General features: G+C 34.1%; 1 protein-coding gene across 3 annotated transcripts in view; it reads left to right on the top strand.

The window, feature by feature from the left end:
* Positions 1–20,778, top strand: part of LOC111507261 (juvenile hormone esterase) — a 196,206-nt gene that overhangs the window by 121,939 nt on the left and 53,489 nt on the right. The window contains exon 1 of one of the 3 annotated variants that reach the window (XM_074182926.1): positions 8,685–8,797. The exons of the other annotated variants lie outside the window; for them this stretch is intronic. Within the exon in view, the coding sequence (XP_074039027.1) occupies positions 8,747–8,797 (51 nt within the window). The 5' untranslated portion in view covers positions 8,685–8,746. Of the gene's footprint in view, positions 1–8,684; positions 8,798–20,778 lie in introns of those variants that run through there. 3 annotated transcript variants of the gene reach the window in all.

The raw sequence follows: 20,778 nt of genomic DNA, 5'->3' as shown, positions 1-20,778 counted from the left end.
GGGCTGCAGCTATAGCACTATTCCCATTCTGGTAGTACAAACTCACTATTTCAATCCGTTCTCGAAGCGTATAAACCATTGCTTCTCAGGAATTCACAAAAACAGAAACATTAAGTGTAACTCCACCTGGTAGGTGATAGTTATTGTAGAATGAGACAAACACAAAATCAAGAGAAAATCGAATTCAAAATCAACTAGTCAAAATGAGATTTTTTTGGAGTATACTTCACAAAAACACCTATGAAACCAAGGTAACAAATTGTACAGAAGTTCATTCAGGGTGGCTCGTTTTCAACTCAAATAATTTTTAACATCCAAATTATGATCTTCAGACCATAATGTATTCTACTTTGTTGAAATCTGTTCATCACGAAACAACTGATAATGCAAAACAATTAATCCATTTAAAAAAAATGGTGACATGCTCTGGGGGTTCGATAGGGAGAGTTAGATCAAATGTGAATATGTCAAAATGTGTCCCCCTGTATACTATTGTTGAGGTGTTTTTTATCTTTCATGAAAATCATTGTTCCAAAAGTTATTCAGGGTGGCTCGTTTTTAACTTAATTATTTTGTAGCTCCCGAACCATAAGCTTCAGACCATATATTTTATACTTACTTATGGAAATTACATAAAATATGAATTGTGTACAATTAAATTGCATACAACAGATACAAACTTAGTATACTGGAGATAAAATCCATGTATATACTAAAACACTGTATACACCGATACACTATTTGTGGGTTAGTATACACAGATGTGAGTTATGTTTAACTGAAAATCGCAATCAAGATAACAGATAACATTACAATATACCAACTGACCTTAAACAAAACTAGAGTGCAGGTAAACAATTATACCCACTAATTGTGCTAACAAGGTTTATTTATTGTTTATGTACTACTATTTATAGTTTTTAAATAATTTTTAAATTCTTGTATATTGTAGAAGCAACCTTTGTTCATAATCTTTCTCGGTTCTTTTTTGAAGATTATTACGGACGAACATTTGATATTGTGAGGAAGCAAGTTGAAATAAGAACATCCTCTCTAGATTCCAGTTTTTTTAAAGAATGCGTGATTAACCCTGCCCAGTCGCAAATTTTTAGAATTTCTAGTGGCATACTTTGAAATATCTCCGACTTTCTCAAAGTAATTGATGTTTGTTTTGACATACATTAGGATTTTCATGAGATATATACTAGTTAAAGTAGAGATATTGTTCCGTATGAAAGTATCTCGGCATGATTCGTTATAGGAAAGATCAAATATTACACGAATTATCCTTTTTTGCATTACAAACGGTCTTTCCATCTCTGTGCTATTTCCCCATGACATAATGTTGTAGTTCAGAGTTGAGTGAACTAATGCATAGTATACATTTAGTAGAGATTTCATGTTCAAGGATCTCTTCAGTTGCCTAATTGCAAAGCACTGGCTACTGAGTTTTTTGCAGATAAGGTCAATGTGCTAGTTCCAGTGCATTTTGGAGTCGATGAATGTGCCCAAAAATGTTGCATCTTCACACATGCTCATCGTGATATTGTTAATTAATATATTGTAGTCTGATTGGTGTTTATGCATTCCAGTGAATTCAATGCATGTTCTTGTGATATACTGTTTGGAACCTTTGGTGTAGTAATGAATATTACTGGAGTTTTTTCCCCAACACCAAATCGTTATTTTTACACCTCGACACGTGTTTCGATCACCAAGTGATCATCTTCAAGAGGAAGATAAAACTGAAGATGATCACTTGGTGATCGAAACACGTGTCGAGGTGTAAAAATAACGATTTGGTGTTGGGGAAAAAACTCTAGTAATATTCAATGCATGTTGTCTTACTACTATTGATTAAAAGTTGATTTCTTTGGCACCATTCATGAAATTCATGTATGACTGTAAGGGTCCTGTTATTTGCTTCTTCTGGCGTTTTGCCATGCACCACTATTGAGGTATCATGTGTTTAAATGAATGTCTCTCCCGTACTTATGCGTGAAGGTAGATCATTGACATACAAGATGAATAGTAGCGGGCCTAGGATACTTCCTTGCGGTGTACCCAGTTCTATGCTAAATTTTTCTTATATCACATTTTCTGTCTGTACTACGAGCTGGCAATTGGTAACATATGAAATGACCCAGTCGTTCAGCGAGCCTCGTATGCCCAGCGAGTTGAGTTTATTAGACAATATCCGCAGATTCAGTGTATCGAATTCACGTGATAGGTCAAAGAGAATTCCCAACACGAAATAATTCTGTTCTAGTTTTTCGTATATGTACTGTGTGAATTCTGTCGTTGCCGTTTCGGTGGATCGGCCTTTTCTAAAACTATGTTGACACTTATGCAAGATTTCATATTTATCTAAAAAAAGGGGTTATACGATCATATGCAGCTTTTTCGATGACTTTGGAGATGGGACTAACCAGTGTTATTGCCCTGTAATTTTCAATTAGGCGCTCGTCCCCTTTTTTGAAGACTGGTATTGTCTTCGAAATTTTTATAAGATCTGGGAATTGGCCTGTGAGTAGAGAAAGATTGATTATTTGGGTGAGGTGAGGTGCTAAAATATATTTGCAATACTTTATTAATTTTACAGGTATTTCATCTAGACCAACTGAAGTCTTATTTTTGAGATTTGATGTAATACTAATAACTTCGTGCTCACTATAGGGGTGAAAAAACATAGAGGCATGATTGACTTCTTTAACACTATCATTGTCAGATGTCATAGTTATCGCATTTCTCAGTGTATTCGCAATAGAGTTTGTAAAATGTGTTCCAAACAAGTTTGCGATAGCAATGGGCTCAGATATCATGCCGTTTGCTGTATCTAACGTAATAGGTTTGCGGTTGATTTTGTGTCTGTTGATATCATTATTAACAAATTCCCAAACATCCTTTGATGTATTGTGTGAATTGGTGAGTATTTTTTCGAAGAAACTTTATTTTTCGTTTGTTAGTTTCAATTCTAAACTTTTCTTTTTCAATTTATATTTTTGGTGGATACTATCTGACTCGGTTGCAAACTTCCTAAGCCAGTTCAACTGGCGTAGGCTATCGGCCTCCGTATGTGCACTTTGGGATATTATAATTAATTAATTATAAAACAGTTGAACTGTTTTACGTTTACTGTCTTTTTAGGATGGGATATTTAGAAGCAATAACTAAAGTGTAACCAAAATGTGGAAAACATTTCATTAATATCATCACTTTCTGTAATTTCTTTCCATTCCCATTAAGTATTGAAGGTAGAGTAGTAGAACACCCAGAGGAGGTTGCTTCAATTTTTAATGACTTCTTTATAAATTCAACAAAAAATTTTATTGGACAAATGCCTAACTCAAAGATAGATAGATAGATAAATATACTTTATTGTCCAAGAATAAATTCTCATTGACAAAGTGTGATGAAAAATGTAAATAAATATATATGTATATATATTTATATATACGATGTGCCAATTTTTATTCTTAAAAAGGTCTTATCATGTGTAATGAAACCTATTACATATTTGATAAATTATTCATTCACTTCAGGAACTTTTCCAGAGAGTATCAAAATCGGAAAAATTATGCCAATTTTTAAAAAGGGTAACGTTAATTCTCCTGAAAATTACAGACCTGTCACAATCCCATGTAGTTTTCAAAAAGTATTCGAATATGCTCATTTAGATCGATTCATGAAATTCATTGACAAATTTTCAATTTTGAATGATAAACAGCATGGTTTCCAAAAGAATAGGTCGACGATAACAGCCAGTCTGGATTTTTATGAAAAAATTGTTAACCTGATTGAGGCAGGCGAGAGCCCTGTTGGGGTCTTTTGCGACCTCAGTAGGGCTTTCGATTGTGACAATCATAATAAATTATTAATGAAATTAGAGACACATGGAGTCAGGGGTGTTGCACTTCAATGGATTTCAAGTTTTTTACAGGATAGAACTCAGTATGTGAGCATAAAACATAAATGTAATGATGGGATAATAACAAAAAATTCAGATAAAATCAAACTCGATATGGGAGTGCCGCAGGGATCAATTTTAGGTCGAATCCTCTTCATTCTCCGCGTTAATGATATAGAGAATGTTTTAGGGAATGAAATGTACATAGCATACGCTGACGATTTTACGTTAATTCTATCAGATTTTGATGATGACCGCCTTGAAGAAAAATGCAATGTATATATGGAAAATTTAATTGCCTACTATAGTGGTAATGACCTACATTTCAACCAGTGGAAAACACAAGTCGTAAGGTTTCATAATAGGCAAAAAACGTTTCAGCAAAAAAGGGCAGTAATGCAGAAACCGTGAAATTTTTAGGTGTATATGTTGATGAATTTCTTAGCTGGAAATCTCATTGTGAACAGTTAGTGTCAAAGTTAGGTAGCATTACATTTCTTTTTGGGAATTTAAAAGAGGTACTGGAACAAAATCAGTTGATAATTTTCTATCACGCTCAAGTAAATTCACGACTGAGGTATGGGTTGTGTCTGTGGGGTAATACTATCCAAGCACGGGATGTTTTCATTTCTACATGATCATTCATGTAGAAATAATTTCCCTTCTTATAAAATTTTACCTCTAACAAGCTTATATATTCTTGAAGTATGCGTCTATATATTTATGAATATCCACAAATTTTATGAAAATTCCAACATTCATACATTGAACACATGGCAAAAAAATGCTATTCACGTTCCATATATGCAAGAATCAATATTACTTCAAATTCTCCTAATTGTATTGGACCTAGGATATATAACCATCTTCCCGAAATTATAAAAGCAACAAAGAAATTATTTTGCTTCAAAAAAGCTTTAAATGACTTCTTATTGGAGAAATGTTTTTACCCACTACATGAGTAAATTTTTGATTAACTTGTGCTTGTTTAATGTATTTTCATGCACTTTTATTGTGACACCTAGTTTTGTGGTATTTTGTTTCGTTTTGTAACCACTTTATTTTATTGTATTCTATTAATGACTATCCCTATACATTCTAGATGTCAAAAGGAAAATAAATATCATTATTATTATTATTCAAAAAAAAATTGGTGCTCTGAGGGGTACGATAGGGAAAGTAACATCAGATGTGAATATGTCAAAATGTTTCCTTCTATATACTATTGATGACGTGTTTTTTTTTTCCCTCAAATCATTGTACCAAAAGTTATTTAGGGAGGCTCGTTTTGAATGGAATGCACTGTATACAGGGTGTCCCTGGACTTCCTCTTTTCCTCTCGAGAATGTATAAATGGGGTCAAAATATCACCAGTACTTCATATAACTTTTTTCCCTAAAAGTCTTCGTAACCAAGTTACGGGCCCTCGAAGTTACAAAATGAAAAATGTTTTTCTTTGATAACTTCTCAAGTGAATATTCAAAATCATCCAAATTTTGGTAATTAACTAAACAAATGAATTCCATCGATGAGCTTTCATGCAGGAGTCAGTTGTTTTGCTACAAAGTCAGGAACGGACTACCCCCGATGGTCCACACCCCAAAACTTTGAAATGACAGATATTTTTCAATATTTTTCAACAAAATAAGGTTACTTGGACAATTTTATGAATAAAAGTACTCGTGTGGAAAGTCGATCGGAGCAACGAGTCTTGATAAAAATGTAGTTCTACTCAACGACATCAAACCCGCTCGTCCACCATTATTTGAAATGAATAATTATCAAAGCAGAAATAATAATGATAACGTTAATTCAACAACATTTATAACAGGAATAATACAAAGTATGCTAAAATGAAGTCGTAAACAAAAAGTACAGTACCTATATGGAAGTTTAAGTCACAATTGTGATGGCAGATATTTTTTCAAAAGAAATATCAAGTTCTGTAGATTCGTGGTGTTTTTAAACTAACAAGCTACTCTACTATGAAATATCGAATTCATTCCATATTTTGTATGTACATAATACGTGTGGAATAATCACGTTTCGTGTTGATCAGTTATCTGAATCTCATGAAACTCAACATTCGAATGTTTCAAATTCTTCTTCACAGCTAAACTGTTGAGAAGTTTCACTGATAATTATAATTTTATGGGAGAAATTCTTCAACACGAATCTAAATTTAGCTGAAAAAACGCACATCGGAAAAAATATTTACTATACTTATAAAAAGCAAACGAATGAACTACAAAAACGGCTGCACATGATCAGGTGAAAAATATCCAGGGAATAATTATGTTCCATTTCTTTCTCAGATGTTGACAAAAAAACCTTTTAGAAAGTTTTGATAAAAAATGAGAAACTGGAATGCGATTTTGTTTTGTTGAGTGGTGCGTGGTCATATGACTATCATTGTATTGTCAATATTCTATAGGATATTTGGAATTTTTTTGATATGGCCGAACAGTTTACATTCAATGAATATGCAGATATGCATGTATTTTATGGACGAGCATTTTGTAATGCTGCAGAAGCTCGTCGTCTGTATTCCGAGCATTTTCCCAATCGAACGGTATCGTCAAGAGAAACATTCGAGCGTGTCGATCGCAGCTTGAGGGAAACAGGTATGTAATAATTGATAATTAATTTGAACACGTTGTTTTATTTCGATATTATTGTAGGTACAGTTTTGCCAAAACGAGGTGGTGAGGGCGCTCCTAGGACTGTACGTACCGTTGTATTGGAGGAAAATATTTTGGAAGCCGTCGCTGATGATCCTTCAATGAGCATCAGAAATCTATCAGAACAGTTCCATACATCCAAGTCCACTATTCATAGAATAATTAGGGAACAACTGCTCCACCCATTTCACATCCAGAAGGTACATGCCATGACACCTCAAGATTTTCAAGCACGACTGGAATATGCCAATTGGTTCATGGATAGGCAAAGACAGGATATGACTTTTATTAATCGAGTTTTATTCACTGATGAAGCAGGTTTCAGTAGAGATGGAGTTATCAACTCTCATAATCTCCATATATGGGCCGAAGAAAATCCCCATGGGATATTGCAAACCAAACACCAACGGAAATTCAACGTGAATGTTTGGGCTGGTATCATAGGAAACCATCTTATAGGACCATTCGTTCTACAGGACCGATTGAATAGAGAACGTTATTTGGAGTTCATTCAGAACGATTTGAATGGACTTTTGGAACATGTTCCATTGCAAACCCGAAGAGATATGTGGTTTATGCATGATGGCGCTCCTCCTCATTTTAGTTTGATTGTGCGTGATCATCTGAACCATATTTTCCACAATAGATGGATTGGTAGAGGTGGGCCATATTCATGGCCATCGCTGTCTCCGGATTTAAATCCATTGGATTTCTTTCTGTGGGGGCATCTAAAAAGCATTGTTTACGCTACACCTATTCACACAAGAGATGCATTGTTGAATAGAATAACATTACATTGTGAAGCCATACGAAACGACCCTGGAATGCTATTTCAAGTACAGAGAGGGTGTCTTCGCAGACTAAGAAAATGTATAGAGAGAGAAGGTGGTCATATCGAGCAGTTTCTGTAGCGGATTTTTCATTTCTGTTTGCTCTTGAGGCTCTTGAATTTCGTTAGTTAAACGTGTTTGCATTATAAAAATTCGTTATGAACATTTTACCTATCATTTCCATCTTCCTTAAAAACTAATATTTTCGAATAATGGTAGACATCTCAGGATAAATGTTGTTAAATTAACGTTATCATTATTATTTCTGCTTTGATAATTATTCATTTCAAATAATGGTGGACGAGCGGGTTTGATGTCGTCGAGTGAAACTACATTTTTATCAAGACTCGTTGCTCCGATCGACTTTCCACACGAGTACTTTTATTCATAAAATTGTCCAAGTAACCTTAATTTGTTGAAAAATATTGAAAAATATCTGTCATTTCAAAGTTTTGGGGTGTGGACCATCGGGGGTAGTCCGTTCCTGACTTTGTAGCAAAACAACTGACTCCTGCATGAAAGCTCATCGAAGGAATTCATTTGTTTAGTCAATTACCAAAATTTGGATGATTTTGAATATTCACTTGAAAAGTTATCAAAGAAAAACATTTTTCATTTTGTAACTTCGAGGGCCCGTTACTTGGTAACGAAGGATTTTAGGAAAAAAAGTTATATGAAGTACTGGTGATATTTTGACCCCATCTATACATTCCCGAGAGGAAAAGAGGAAGTCCAGGGACACCCTGTATAATTACGTATAATGGATAGGAACTCATGAGGTTCTTCAGGTAATAGTCTGGGTCTGTTAAAAGAAACTTTTTGTTATTCTGTTAATCTTTAGGAAATTTTCATATTAGTATAAAATATAAATATTATGGATTCTACTGACTCAACATGAGGTTAATTGCAAAATTAGCAAAACGAGAAAAACATGGCACATGAAATGACAGAAATTCACTAATAAAAGTATTTCAATGTACAATATTTTGAATTGAATTGGTTTACAATGTGGAGAGACTCATAAAGTGAAGGTGACAGAATTGTACTTCAGTGGACTTCTTCTTTGTTCAATCAGTGATAAGGTATAAGTGAATAACGGAAATTATCCTATTTATTAATATTCAAATAATTTTATTACAGGGAAACGAGAGACCAGAACATCACAGATATTGTTACAGGACCAAATTGGTCTACCAGGCCATCTGGCCTCGCATAACATTCATCACAATTATCCATTGTGAAATTGCCCGCAAATTCAATATGCTGCTGAGTATAAAAAGTGGCTTGATGATTTTGTGACCTCATTAAGGTTTTACCTTCGAGCTGTCATGATGAAAATATCGAAACTTTTGGTTTCAGTAACAACTATTTCATTTGCTGTGAGTATATTTTTCATTGTAAAATTGAGTCAATCATCAGTCTCTCATTTTCATTTCGAATGTATCCAAGAGGAAAATAACTTTCCACACCTAATTATTTAGCCCGATTTTGAAAACTTGAATTTCGATATGACGTGGAATTATCAAGTGTTATATTCTCGAGTGCATTGGGTTTAATCGTTTCAAATGTGCGCAAATCCATGATTTTTTTAAATTTTGATTTGCAAATGATTTGAGTGTATACTAATTTGATAAAGTCCGGAGAGGTTTAATCTTAATTCTTGGAATTGCACGCATTTTGATTGATCGAGTTTGATGGTCGACGGGTATATGATGAGAATATTTTCAGAAAAAGGAAAGAAAAAGCTGCATATTCTTCAACTTTTTCATCGTTTTTCTGCATTGAGAGAAATAATCAATAGATGTTCGTATCGTTTCGAAATATATGATATCAGTATACATATTCTACATTTCCAGCTGCTCTATATAATTTCATTCGCGCCATTTCAGGGACAACATTTTATGTATATACAGGGTGTCCCATATAAAACTCCGCGGGCAAATATCTGAAAAATGAGAGAGAATATCCATCCATATTTCGTGAAGGCAGATGATTTTGATGTCAAAGGGTCTTCTTATTTGCGAAGAGATCCAGCAATAGGCGTCATCCATTAGGGCGTCGCGACACCGACGTCATTTTTTTTTAAATAGTAACCTAAATTTTCCGATTCGTTTTTGGATTCTGCATTGAATTCTGAATTCAGCCATATAGCACATTTGTAGTTTTCCTTGAATACTGATGAAAAAAGGCAATACTATTGCATATCATAAAGAGGGCCATGAATAAGTCAAAATGAATGCAATAATACGAGTTCAATTAAATGAATCCATCAGTTATGATTTCATTGTCTGTTAAATTTTATCCAGTTGCGTATTTCTGTACAAATTAAAATAAATGTTTCAAATTACCAAAAAAATATGTTACTTTGACTATAACTCGACTAACATGATGATAACGAAATCAATTAGTGATAACAAGAATCATTTTAGTAAGTGTTCGAACTGCCTCCCTTCACGTAGAATAGGTACACATATTGTATCCTTTTAGTAATTCCCGATTCGTGACAGCTAAAAGCGTCTCTCGCGTTATGGAAGCACAAACATTTGTGATACTATTTTTCAAATCCTCTACATTTTGTGGACGTCGTATATAAACTAAGTCTTTGATATATCCCCACAAAAAGAAATCTAGTGGAGTAATATCTGGATTTCGAGCTGGCCATGGTATTGGACCCTTATATCCAATCTATTTATCATTGAAAGTATCATCCAAATATGTAACTATTCTATTATTTTGTGGAGGAGCCGCATCTTGTTGAAACAAGATATTCAGTCGAGTTTGTATTGGTAAATTGTCCAAGAGATTCGGCAACACATGTTGTAGAAAAACCAAGTACCTCTCCCCATTGAGAATTCCTTCTAAAGAATGAGGTCCTATCAAATAACCATCAATGATTCCGCACCAAACATCAACCCCCCACACAGACTCGTTTCTTGCACCCAATGAGGGTTCACGTCAGACAAATAGTGACAATTATGTTTGTTTATTATACTGTTGTTATCGAAACGGCTTTCATCACTCCATAATATTTTTTTCAGAAACTGATCATTCATTGTGAGCTAAACAAACACTATTATTGAAAAAACCCAAAACAGGTCAATTTTTGATTTTGTATTTATGTAAAATAATAATTTAAAATGAAGGTGAGCTACTTTCGAATAACGACGTGATCAGTTTTAAAACGAAACTGTCTATTTCTTCAATTTCCGGAGTTAGTTTGTTAAGTAGAATCGAAAAATGTTGCCTTCAGTTGGCACAGGATGGACAATTTCAAAATTGCAAGTTTAGCAGCAAAAATTAAATGAGTTTGTGAGTCTTCTTTGCATAATACTGGACAGAAATAATATTGATTAGCATCAAGCAGAAATAATGTGGATCATTTGATTGCCCGATCAGCTATCAGTCTAGATATTAACATTTATGAATGTAGTTATTGTAGTAGGGGACATTGATGTGTTAGAGTTATTGATAACTCCATCACGTGACGATGAAGAAATTATTTTGAACCAGTTATTAAAATCCTTACGAGTTTATTTGACAAAAACCCTGTTGATGAAACATTCTAATAGTGAGCCGTCCATTAATCACGTGATATTTTTATAGCATTTATTAACTCCTTCTTTTTCCCTAGGTGATACGTGTTGAGGTTCAAGACTAACTCCTCCTCCTACACCCAAAATTACGTGTATTTTTCAGTACCTACAAAGAATCTTGAAGTTTTTTGACTATTATCTTCAAATACAATTAATACACCAATGCATACATTTAAATACACAACTAATGTATTTCCTATATTATGGACCATGAAAGAAAGGTCTAGATAGAAAGGTTGCAAGTTGTTTTTCACCGACATAAAAGTAATATTAAAGGAATGGTGTAATCATGCAAAAAACTTATATTGAACTAGTACATGGACATCGTTTTCCATGTACATTGTCCTCGGAAGACGGATTAGTAAGATTTTCTTCAACACTAACAACTAGATAAGCATTTTACAAGTCAGTTCGTTGCCTGGCAAGGGCGCGCCGAAGTTACACTACACGCCGCTTTTCGGTTTAGAAATTGCGCGATTCACAAAAAATAAATTCACCTTATATCTTACTACTCCCCCTTGTGATATTTCGTGAATTTTGCTAAACCCTCTCCCCTCCTTTCAAGCCTCACCTGACTATTGGACGTCCCCTATCATAAATTATCAAAAAACATAGATTTTAACGGCCAGAGTCACTACAAGCAAGAACAACACTTACCAGTCCGAATTTCATTCAATTTGTTTCATAAAAATGAATCATATCTTCTTCATTCATGGGTTCAGTAGATGTATTACTACCTAAATCCGGTCTTATGATAAAATAATAAATAATTATTGAAAGAAAATCATTTTTTGTTTTTATCGACCTCCTTTGAGAATCATCGCCTTCCACAATGTGAAATTTTCAATGTAGTACTTTATAGGCGTGTAGAGTGGCAATCCTTATGAAATAGGTTTCGTCCATGAAGACATTGACAGAAAAACTGAAGAGGGATATATTAGACCAAAATAATTACCAAAATAATTTCATCGCAGCAAATTCATCGCTGAGATTTTATTTCCAAACGACGTAATGTTTTATTTGAAGATGTATGTTATTCGTTTGTAAATCTAGTTATGTCTCGAAACTGTCGTAGTTGCCTTGGGATGCGAATTTAATGAAAACACTTTTCTGACACATCAGAACTACAACACGGTCATCTGACGAGCGTTCAGCCAACAAAGTCAGCATCATCAACAGATGACCAATGAAACTTAACCCTTCATTGCATGATTATTTATAATCGTCTTGTTCATCACTCATAATGATTGTTTTTGCATGAGAATGAATGGAAAAATATTTAAAAAAATTAATTTCATTTCAATACATTTTTTTATGTGTTGTAGAAATGTAACACCATGTGTACGCTATCAAAAACAATTATTTTTTTTGTTGTAACAAAGTCCCATGCCACACTTGGAACAAGTTGTTTGTGAAATTCCTGTACAGTTTGGAATTTTACATCTTACTCTCTTCTCTGTCCAAATGTCCAATTGAATCTTGTCTCAAGTCTTTGGGAGGTACATTTTGGGCGGAACCCCTCATTTTTTTTTGAATGTCTGTTTCAATGGATAAGGACGGTCTACCCCTTTTTTCTCTTTCCCGCTGTGCACCAATTCTACACATACATTCTGCTATTTGTGTTTTGAACTCAGACAAAGTTGGCAATTTGTCAGTACTTGAACGCTGAACCAAAGCCTGCTCATGAAGTACCCAAGAATTGACCACTGCCAAATCTAGCAGATGATAGAACAGTCTGAAATACAACTTCTTACTGCATACTAATATTTTGTGCCGTGCCAAATGACTGTTCAACAAGTCAATACCACCGGTTGTATTCCTTCACAATGTATGGGCAATCCATTTCAATTCTTTCCTTTCTCTTTCTATCAAAACGCTGAACTTCACTCAGAGGATTTTCTCCAGCAAAATTTGATAGGAGTGTTACAGTTTTATTGTCTTTTCAGGCAACATTTGAAATTTCTGTGCCCTTATATGAGGCAACATATTCATATGTAGCACCTCTATCTGCTTTTTTCATAGCTTTCTCATCTGGCAACTTACAGTTTGATATCCTATTTCTCCGTACAGTACCCAGGCTCAGTATTCCTCTTCCGGCTAAGTATGATATCAACGGAATCGAGGTATAATAATTATCGAACTACATTCTGTGATTCAGGTTGTCTGGAATCATTTGTGCCAAACGAACCACGACATTACTGCTAGCACCCAAATCAGGAACTTCTGTTGAGTAATTGCCATTTTCTTGTCCTGCATAAATTTCAACTCTATGAGCAAATCCTGATACGGAGGATAGAACGAAGAATTTGATCTCTTGAAAAATACTTTTGATTTTTACGCAGTAACTTATCGGAGTAAACTAAAAAGTTTGCCCTTCTACACTTGTATAAAGTTCTCCATTATAATTTTTATATTTTTCAGATTGTGGAAGGTAACAAATACCCAAAAAAGGTCGATAAAAAAAATTATTATCATTTTTATATAAATGAAACACATTCATGGAGTTATAGAAGAGGATGTGTTGTATATCCTTATGAAAGAGAATGCTTGAATTGTCAATGCCTATAAAGGATTATTGGTGCAATATTATTTTTGAAGATTAAATTTCATTTCGTTAATCATCAGTAGATTCACGATATATTCAGAGGTTTCCTCAGTAATTGGATTTTGGTGAGGCTTAGAAACTAAGTTTCCTTCTCGTTATTTTTCTAATATTGAAATGTAATTATATACTAATATAAGTTTCCACTCACCTTAGCTGTTTTATAGTTTTGTCCCGCCAATTTGTCCTTGCTATTCAAAAAATGTGGCTGATACAACTTACTACACAAGAATTAATCGACTTTTGTTTTGGCGGGCTGAAAACACAATTTAGCATTGCACTGACACACTCCCAAATTCCAACTTTTTCCGTGGTTTTTTGTTCGTTCGCATCTACGTGTTTACCTGTGTTGGAACCAGTGAAATCGTTCTACCAACCAGAGAAAAATAAATGTACCACATATCTGGTGAATTTGTCGTACGCTCATAAAGAAGACGATCCTCATTTTATTCGAATTTTTATATATGACTATAATGGAAAAAGGGTTACCGATAAACCCACGAATCGAGAGCCACATCTTTTCTCATTCAAAAAATCAGTATAGCCATCCAAAGAGAAAATGCAGCTTCGTTTTTCGGTACTCTTCCTGATTCCAAAAAACTTGATGAAATTTACATGTTTCCTGACAACCAATTTTATAAAGAAAAGAGAGGTAATAACAAACCACTTTATGGAATTAAAACAAAAGCAAATGGAAAAAATACTTTCTCTCAGCAAAATTCTCAAATTGGTTTCAAAGATATTTCGAATTGTTCAGTGATAAATTCTTCAATCAAAACCCTTGGGTTAAATGGTTTGAAAAATATTGCTAACACCTGTTTCATGAACAGCGTAATTCAATGTTTATTAAATACGAGATGGTTATTGGAATATTTGAAAAAGATTGAATTCATGAAAGATATGAATACTAGTATTTCTAGTATGTAGGGTGCTTTAATCAAAGCGTTTGCAGAAGTCATCAAGGAGTTGTGGTCAGAAGATGCATTTGATAGAGTAGTAAATATAGCCTCCTTAAAAAATCAGATTCAAAGTTTTACTCCTCGATTCATGGGTAATTCCCATCAGGACGCCCAGGAGTTTTTTCGTAATCTTTTAGAAGGTTCACATGAAGACGTTAATATAATTGATGAGAAACCTAAACCAATTTCAACGGAGATTGACGAAAAATTTTGCGACAGCGGAAATGCACAAGAGTCATGGCTTACATATTTGAGGATGCATAACTCTAAGATTGTAGATAATTTCGTTGGTCAATTGAAATCCACTATGAAATGTACACACTGTGGACACTCATCAGTAACTTTTGATCCTTTCTGGGAATTGTCTCTCTCAATACCACAAAGAACCGACCATTTGAGTTTGTGGCAATGCTTGGATTCGTTTACAAGATGGATGGAATTGAAAAACCGAGATGCAAGGAAAAGAGAAAATGCACAAAGTCCCTATCATTCCACAAGTTTCCCCATAGTTCAGTAATACATTTTAAAATATTCTCTCCAACGGAAAGTAGAGGCAAATTGAAGGATGTCATCGAATTTCATCTAGAAAGATTGGATATAGACAATTTGCAGTAGAACATGTGGCTACTTGTTGTTATAATCTATATGAACTTTTAAATCACAGTGGGACTACTAACAGAGGGCATTATACAGCATACTGTAGACACCCGTATACTGGCGCGTGGCACAAATACAACGATTCAAACGTGCCACCAATTTCACCAAAATCGCTAGTGAGTGGAGAATCATACGTCCTCTTTTATGTGAAGGATGGAACAAAATCGCACCTTCAAGATAACCAAGGAAAGTTTCTTTGTGCAATTATTATTTATTTTTTGTTAAGTTCTTACATGTACCTGTTTCGTCAATATACTCATAACATGAACTTAGAAACTATAAAAAAGCATGATCTTTTGTTTTGTTATTCTATAATAAGTCTCTGTCATGTCCATCAACAACACTTTAAAAAACTTTTTTAAGAGACTTCATTCGTACACTGAACAAAAAATGGACGTTCGGCCTATTCCCAAAAAGGGCAAGATAAATCTTTCAAATAACTGTAGATCAGTCGCTTTGCTATCAATGGTACCAAAATTCATAGAGAAAGCCGTAAACCACCGTATCTTCAAATATTTGGAAGGCTTTAACATCTTGAGCGATCATAAATATGGCTTTTGGAAACAAATATCAACAGGCAACCTTCTATCTATCTTCTATTGCTGACGATACTTCTTTTATCACTCTACAAATCTATCTACACTTTTAAAAATGGCAGATGAATTCATTCACAATGCAAAAAATTGGTTTTCAGTCAACTTCATGCAATTAAATGATCAGAAGACTCAAAAATTATTCATTTCAACCAACAACAACTATACAATAGATGCACATTGCAAACTTCTTGGTATTACAATCGATGACTCTCTTAATTGGTACATGCATACAGAAAATTTAAACAAAGGTCTATCCAGTATCTTGTTTCTTCTAAGAAGACTACGATGTATTGTCCATACAGAAATTTTGAGAAATACATATTTTGGTTTATTTCACTCCCGAATTAGTTATGGCACAATATTATGGGGTATTTCCTGCAATGCCGCAAAAATTTTCAGGTCTCAAAAAAAGGCCATACGCCTGATAACCGGAGTAGGTCCTAGAGAGCACTGCCGTGACTTATTTATCAAACTGAGAATAACGACGCTCCCATGTATTTACATTTTCCAACCAATTTGCTAACCAAATAGCGTTGCCGAGGTTTCGTTTAACAAAATCCAAAACGAAATCCCTAAATTTGAAACTTTACAACAAGTTGACTTCAGAGATTCGATCACTGAAAAATTCTGAATTCAAAAGGGCTATTAGAAATGTACTTTTAGATCACTGTTTTTATAGTGATAATGAATTTTTAAATAATATTACTGGAGTTTTTCCCCAAAACCAAATCGTTATTTTTACACCTCGACACGTGTTTCGATCACCAAGTGATCATCTTCAAGAGGAAGATAAAACTGCAGTTTCATCTTCCTCTTGAAGATGATCACTTGTAAAAAAACTTGGAAAATTATTAAATATATTTCAAATGAAAACAGCACTAAAAATAACGTACAAAACATCACAATTGGACAACATTGGACATGTTGAAAAAAATCCCTACAGTAGATTTGCCAAACGGTTTTCTAAAAAACACATCTATAAATTCTACTATGTACTTGGAACCTACGAATGAAAACGAAGTAATTATCTTGATTGCAAATCTCAAAAAAAACTGCTCCCCAGGACTTGATGGAATAACTGCTAAAATGATAAAACATACTCACACACAGATCATAGGACCCTTGGTACATATTATAAATGTATCGTTTCAAACAAGAGCCGTGCCTCGACAATGTAAAGAATCAGTCGTAACACCAGTCTATAAAACGGGTAAAAAAATCTATTAAACAACTACAGGCCGATCTCTGTCATTAACAATTTTGCAAAAATTTTCAAACACTGCATTAAAAAAGATAATTATCATTCTTTGATAAACATTCCGTCATAACTAAATATCAGTACGGCTTGCTGAATAAATTATGCACCGAAAATTCTATTATGGACCTTGTTGCATTGGACATTGCATTGGACAAGTCGAGGAAATGTTTAACCAAATTCTTGGATTTGGCCAAAGCATTTGACACCGTCTGCTAATAGAAAAATTATATACATATGGAGTGCGACATAAGACACTAGATGTCTGGCAGAATTATTTAGCAAATAGATTACAAAGAGTTAAAATTGATGAACAGTTGAGTACCCCACAAGAAGTCACTATTGGCGTTCCTCAGGGAACTGTTCTCTTTCTAACTTACATGAACAGTATTACAGAAATAACCGACTTCTGTGGTTACCTCATCTGCTATGCTGATGGCACCGCTATTGTATCTATCTATCTTATGTCACCCATATTTGAAATAACGCAACCGAGAAACATGGAGAGTCAAGAACTGTTGCGCTTGATGTTGACAAGGCCTTTGACCGTGTGTGGCATGAGGGTTTGCTGGCCAAATTTCGATGTCGGATCATTTTTGTGTATGACTCTCCAGCTTCCTGAAAGAACGTTCCTTGCAAGTGACCGTCGATGGATATCTTTCGAATACTTTTACCTTGTCTATAACCTTCTTTTCATTGTATATCAGCGACTTGATGGAACAAAACAACAATAAAATATATTGCTTTGTTGACGACAGCACCTTTGTCTCGACATTCCATTTGGAATCCAGGACATCGGCTGCGAATGCACATCTTCACCGGCAGCAGAAAGTGTTGTATCTTTAAGAGGATCTAAAGGTGAATTCGAATTGGGATGAAAATAAACAAATTCAATTCAATGGCACGAAAACCCAGGCATCGGTTTCTTCTAAAAAGATAAATGTCCCCGAACCAGATATAATAGGTTTGTTCTAGCAGCGATTTCAAACGATACGGAATCGTATGAAGCATGCGCATACGAATATAGGCGTTCTAGCAAAGCAAATCCAGGATTCGCATGTTCTAGCGAAAACGAAATCCAGTTTGCAAACCGTATGAGAACTGTCGAAGTAGTCCAGAGGAATTCGTAAGGATTTTCAGTTTGTGACATGCGCAAATATTCGGAGTGATCGAGTGATCCGATATCACGTTTGTTATGATTTTGGAATATGGATTTGTTGGTTATGTTATGTACTAAAGAAATGAGAAACCAAAATAGAAATATTTAGTGGCCTGATAATTGGTTTAAAAATCTTGTTTTTTATAGAACGGCAATCCTCAAAACTGTCAATTTTTTCATATTTGCGTTTGGAAATTCAGGTGAGTAAAATGATTTTATGTTTTTGAATGAAAATCAAGCAAGCATTTGGTGATTTTCAACTAAGCATCAACTATTCAACTCCTTTATTACAGGTAGGATTAGCCGAAATGTCATCAGAGTCATCAAGCTCTGAATCAAATTGGGGAAATAATTCTGAATCATCCAATGATGACTGTTTCATCACCATGAGGAAGAGGATGAAGATAATCACATCAATAGAGATGCTGCAGACCACAGAAATTTTGTAGCTTGACAAGTTTTAAGATAGCAATAAAATTGTAATATTTCTGTTTGTTGATGTTCATTTCATTGTTTGGCATAAGTTAAATAAACATCCATTCAGGTAAAATAAGAATGATTTTTAAAACAGTATAAAAATATAATTTGCTCAAGGGTGGGTACTTTACGACCCGATTAAGAGTCAATTGAAATAATCGGTGCTGAGAATGACACCACATCCTGTCATTTGCTAGAGAGACAGCACAGCCCCAGCACTGATTATTTTAACGGGCTGTTAATCAGGTCGTAAAGTAGTCGTCCTAACACATAAACTAATAACTTCTTTCTATATAATATACATAACAGGAACCCTATGTATAACATAAGATATCAAACTAAATCCCTCATACTAACATTGAATTCAGAATATTTATCAACATCTTAATTCTTATTTTTGCTCATTTGTCTGAGCAAATTATTTCTTGTTTCTAATAATTCATTTCTCTTTCTTATTTATAACTTTTGTTTTTCCAATTTTAACATTTCTTCTATTTTGAATTTTTCCATTTTGACCAAGCCGATGACTATCCAAGCCAATTCAATATGTTCATTTTTATCGGTTTTCACCTTTACTTTTCGCTGCACAAAATATAAATTTCAAATTTCCAACTAATAAGTCAGTTTAAATGACAATTTGACAATTGACATTTATCAACACAAATAAGCGTTCTAGCAGGACATGAATCCCAAACTATTTACAACCAGTCTCACGGCATACATGCGCAGTTGGCCAGTCCATAACACCAGCTTCAAACCATCCAAAATTTCTTGCTAGAACAAACCTACTAATGTCAGGTCAGACTTTCTGCTTCGATGAGTTTGTTGGGGGTTGAAATGGACACCATATGTCCTAGCACGATCATGTCGCTGGAATTGCAAAGGCTGATTCTCAAAAGCTTGGAACAACGAACCAGAAAACTGAACAATCAATCAATTTTTGTTTGAGAATGGTTGAGAATGATTCTTGGCGAATAAAATATTAAAATAAATGAAAATACCAAAACCGATCGGACCGATGTCTTCGATTAGGTGAGTTGAAGCAGAAGTCAGTCAAAAAATAGGCAAGAATTGTAAAAATGATAATTTGTAAAGAAAATAATTATTGTGACTTGAAATGAAAATGAAACGATGATGGGTTGAACAATAAGCGAAATTTCAATTATATACCTATAAACACAAATTGGAATCTGAGGATACACTACAAAAACACACTTTTGTTTATTTTCCACGATATTTCTTTATTGTTGACTAGTTTCGGCTATTACAACATTTTCAAAACTAACTGATTACATATAAATCTGACTAATTTATACCTAAGTTGCCTATCCTATAATAAATAATTTGGTACCTATATTTCGTATACCTGTAACATCCATGATCATAACAAAACAAAACTTTCGATATAATGTAGGTTCTGGGAACTGAATTATCAATTCAGGAGAGGGCTATTATTTAGATCAAGTTGTTCGTTGAGGACAATAGAATTGGGATTTTTCTTTGACTTGTTTATTTCCATAGATTCCAACAGATTCATCATTTTCCCTTTTACGCATGTGTGAAAAATCTTTGAATTATCTTTATCTATTTTATGTTTCGAATTATGAAGATGTTCGTAGATTAATGATTTTTTATCCAACCATGAACATGTCATTTCGGTTTCATGTTTTTGTAGTGTATCATCAGTGAACATGAATTTCCACAAAATAAACAAGTCGTCAATCAAAGAAGACACATTGGAATGGAATACAACGACAACAAGTCTTATTTTCTTGTCATTTTTTTATCTTTTCTCTTGATGATTTTATGTTATTGTATTTATTTAACTTTTTTGTGTATATATTTGTTCTTGTGATATACTGTTTGGAACCTTTGGTGTAGTAATGAATATTACTGGAGTTTTTTCCCAACACCAAATCGTTATTTTTACTTCTTCTTTATCTTCCTCTTGAAGATGATCACTTGGTGATCGAAACACGTGTCGAGGTGTAAAAATAACGATTTGGTGTTGGGAAAAACTCCAGTAATATTTATATATTTGTTGTCTTCACAAAAAAACATT

This window comes from Leptinotarsa decemlineata, unplaced genomic scaffold, assembly GCF_025532065.1.
Source record: "Leptinotarsa decemlineata unplaced genomic scaffold, Ldec_3_MD MMD2_P_RNA_scaffold_2, whole genome shotgun sequence".
Taxonomy (NCBI): Eukaryota; Metazoa; Arthropoda; class Insecta; order Coleoptera; family Chrysomelidae; genus Leptinotarsa; species Leptinotarsa decemlineata.
Note: the sequence above shows the minus strand (reverse complement) of the source record. Positions and strands in the feature narration are given on the sequence as shown.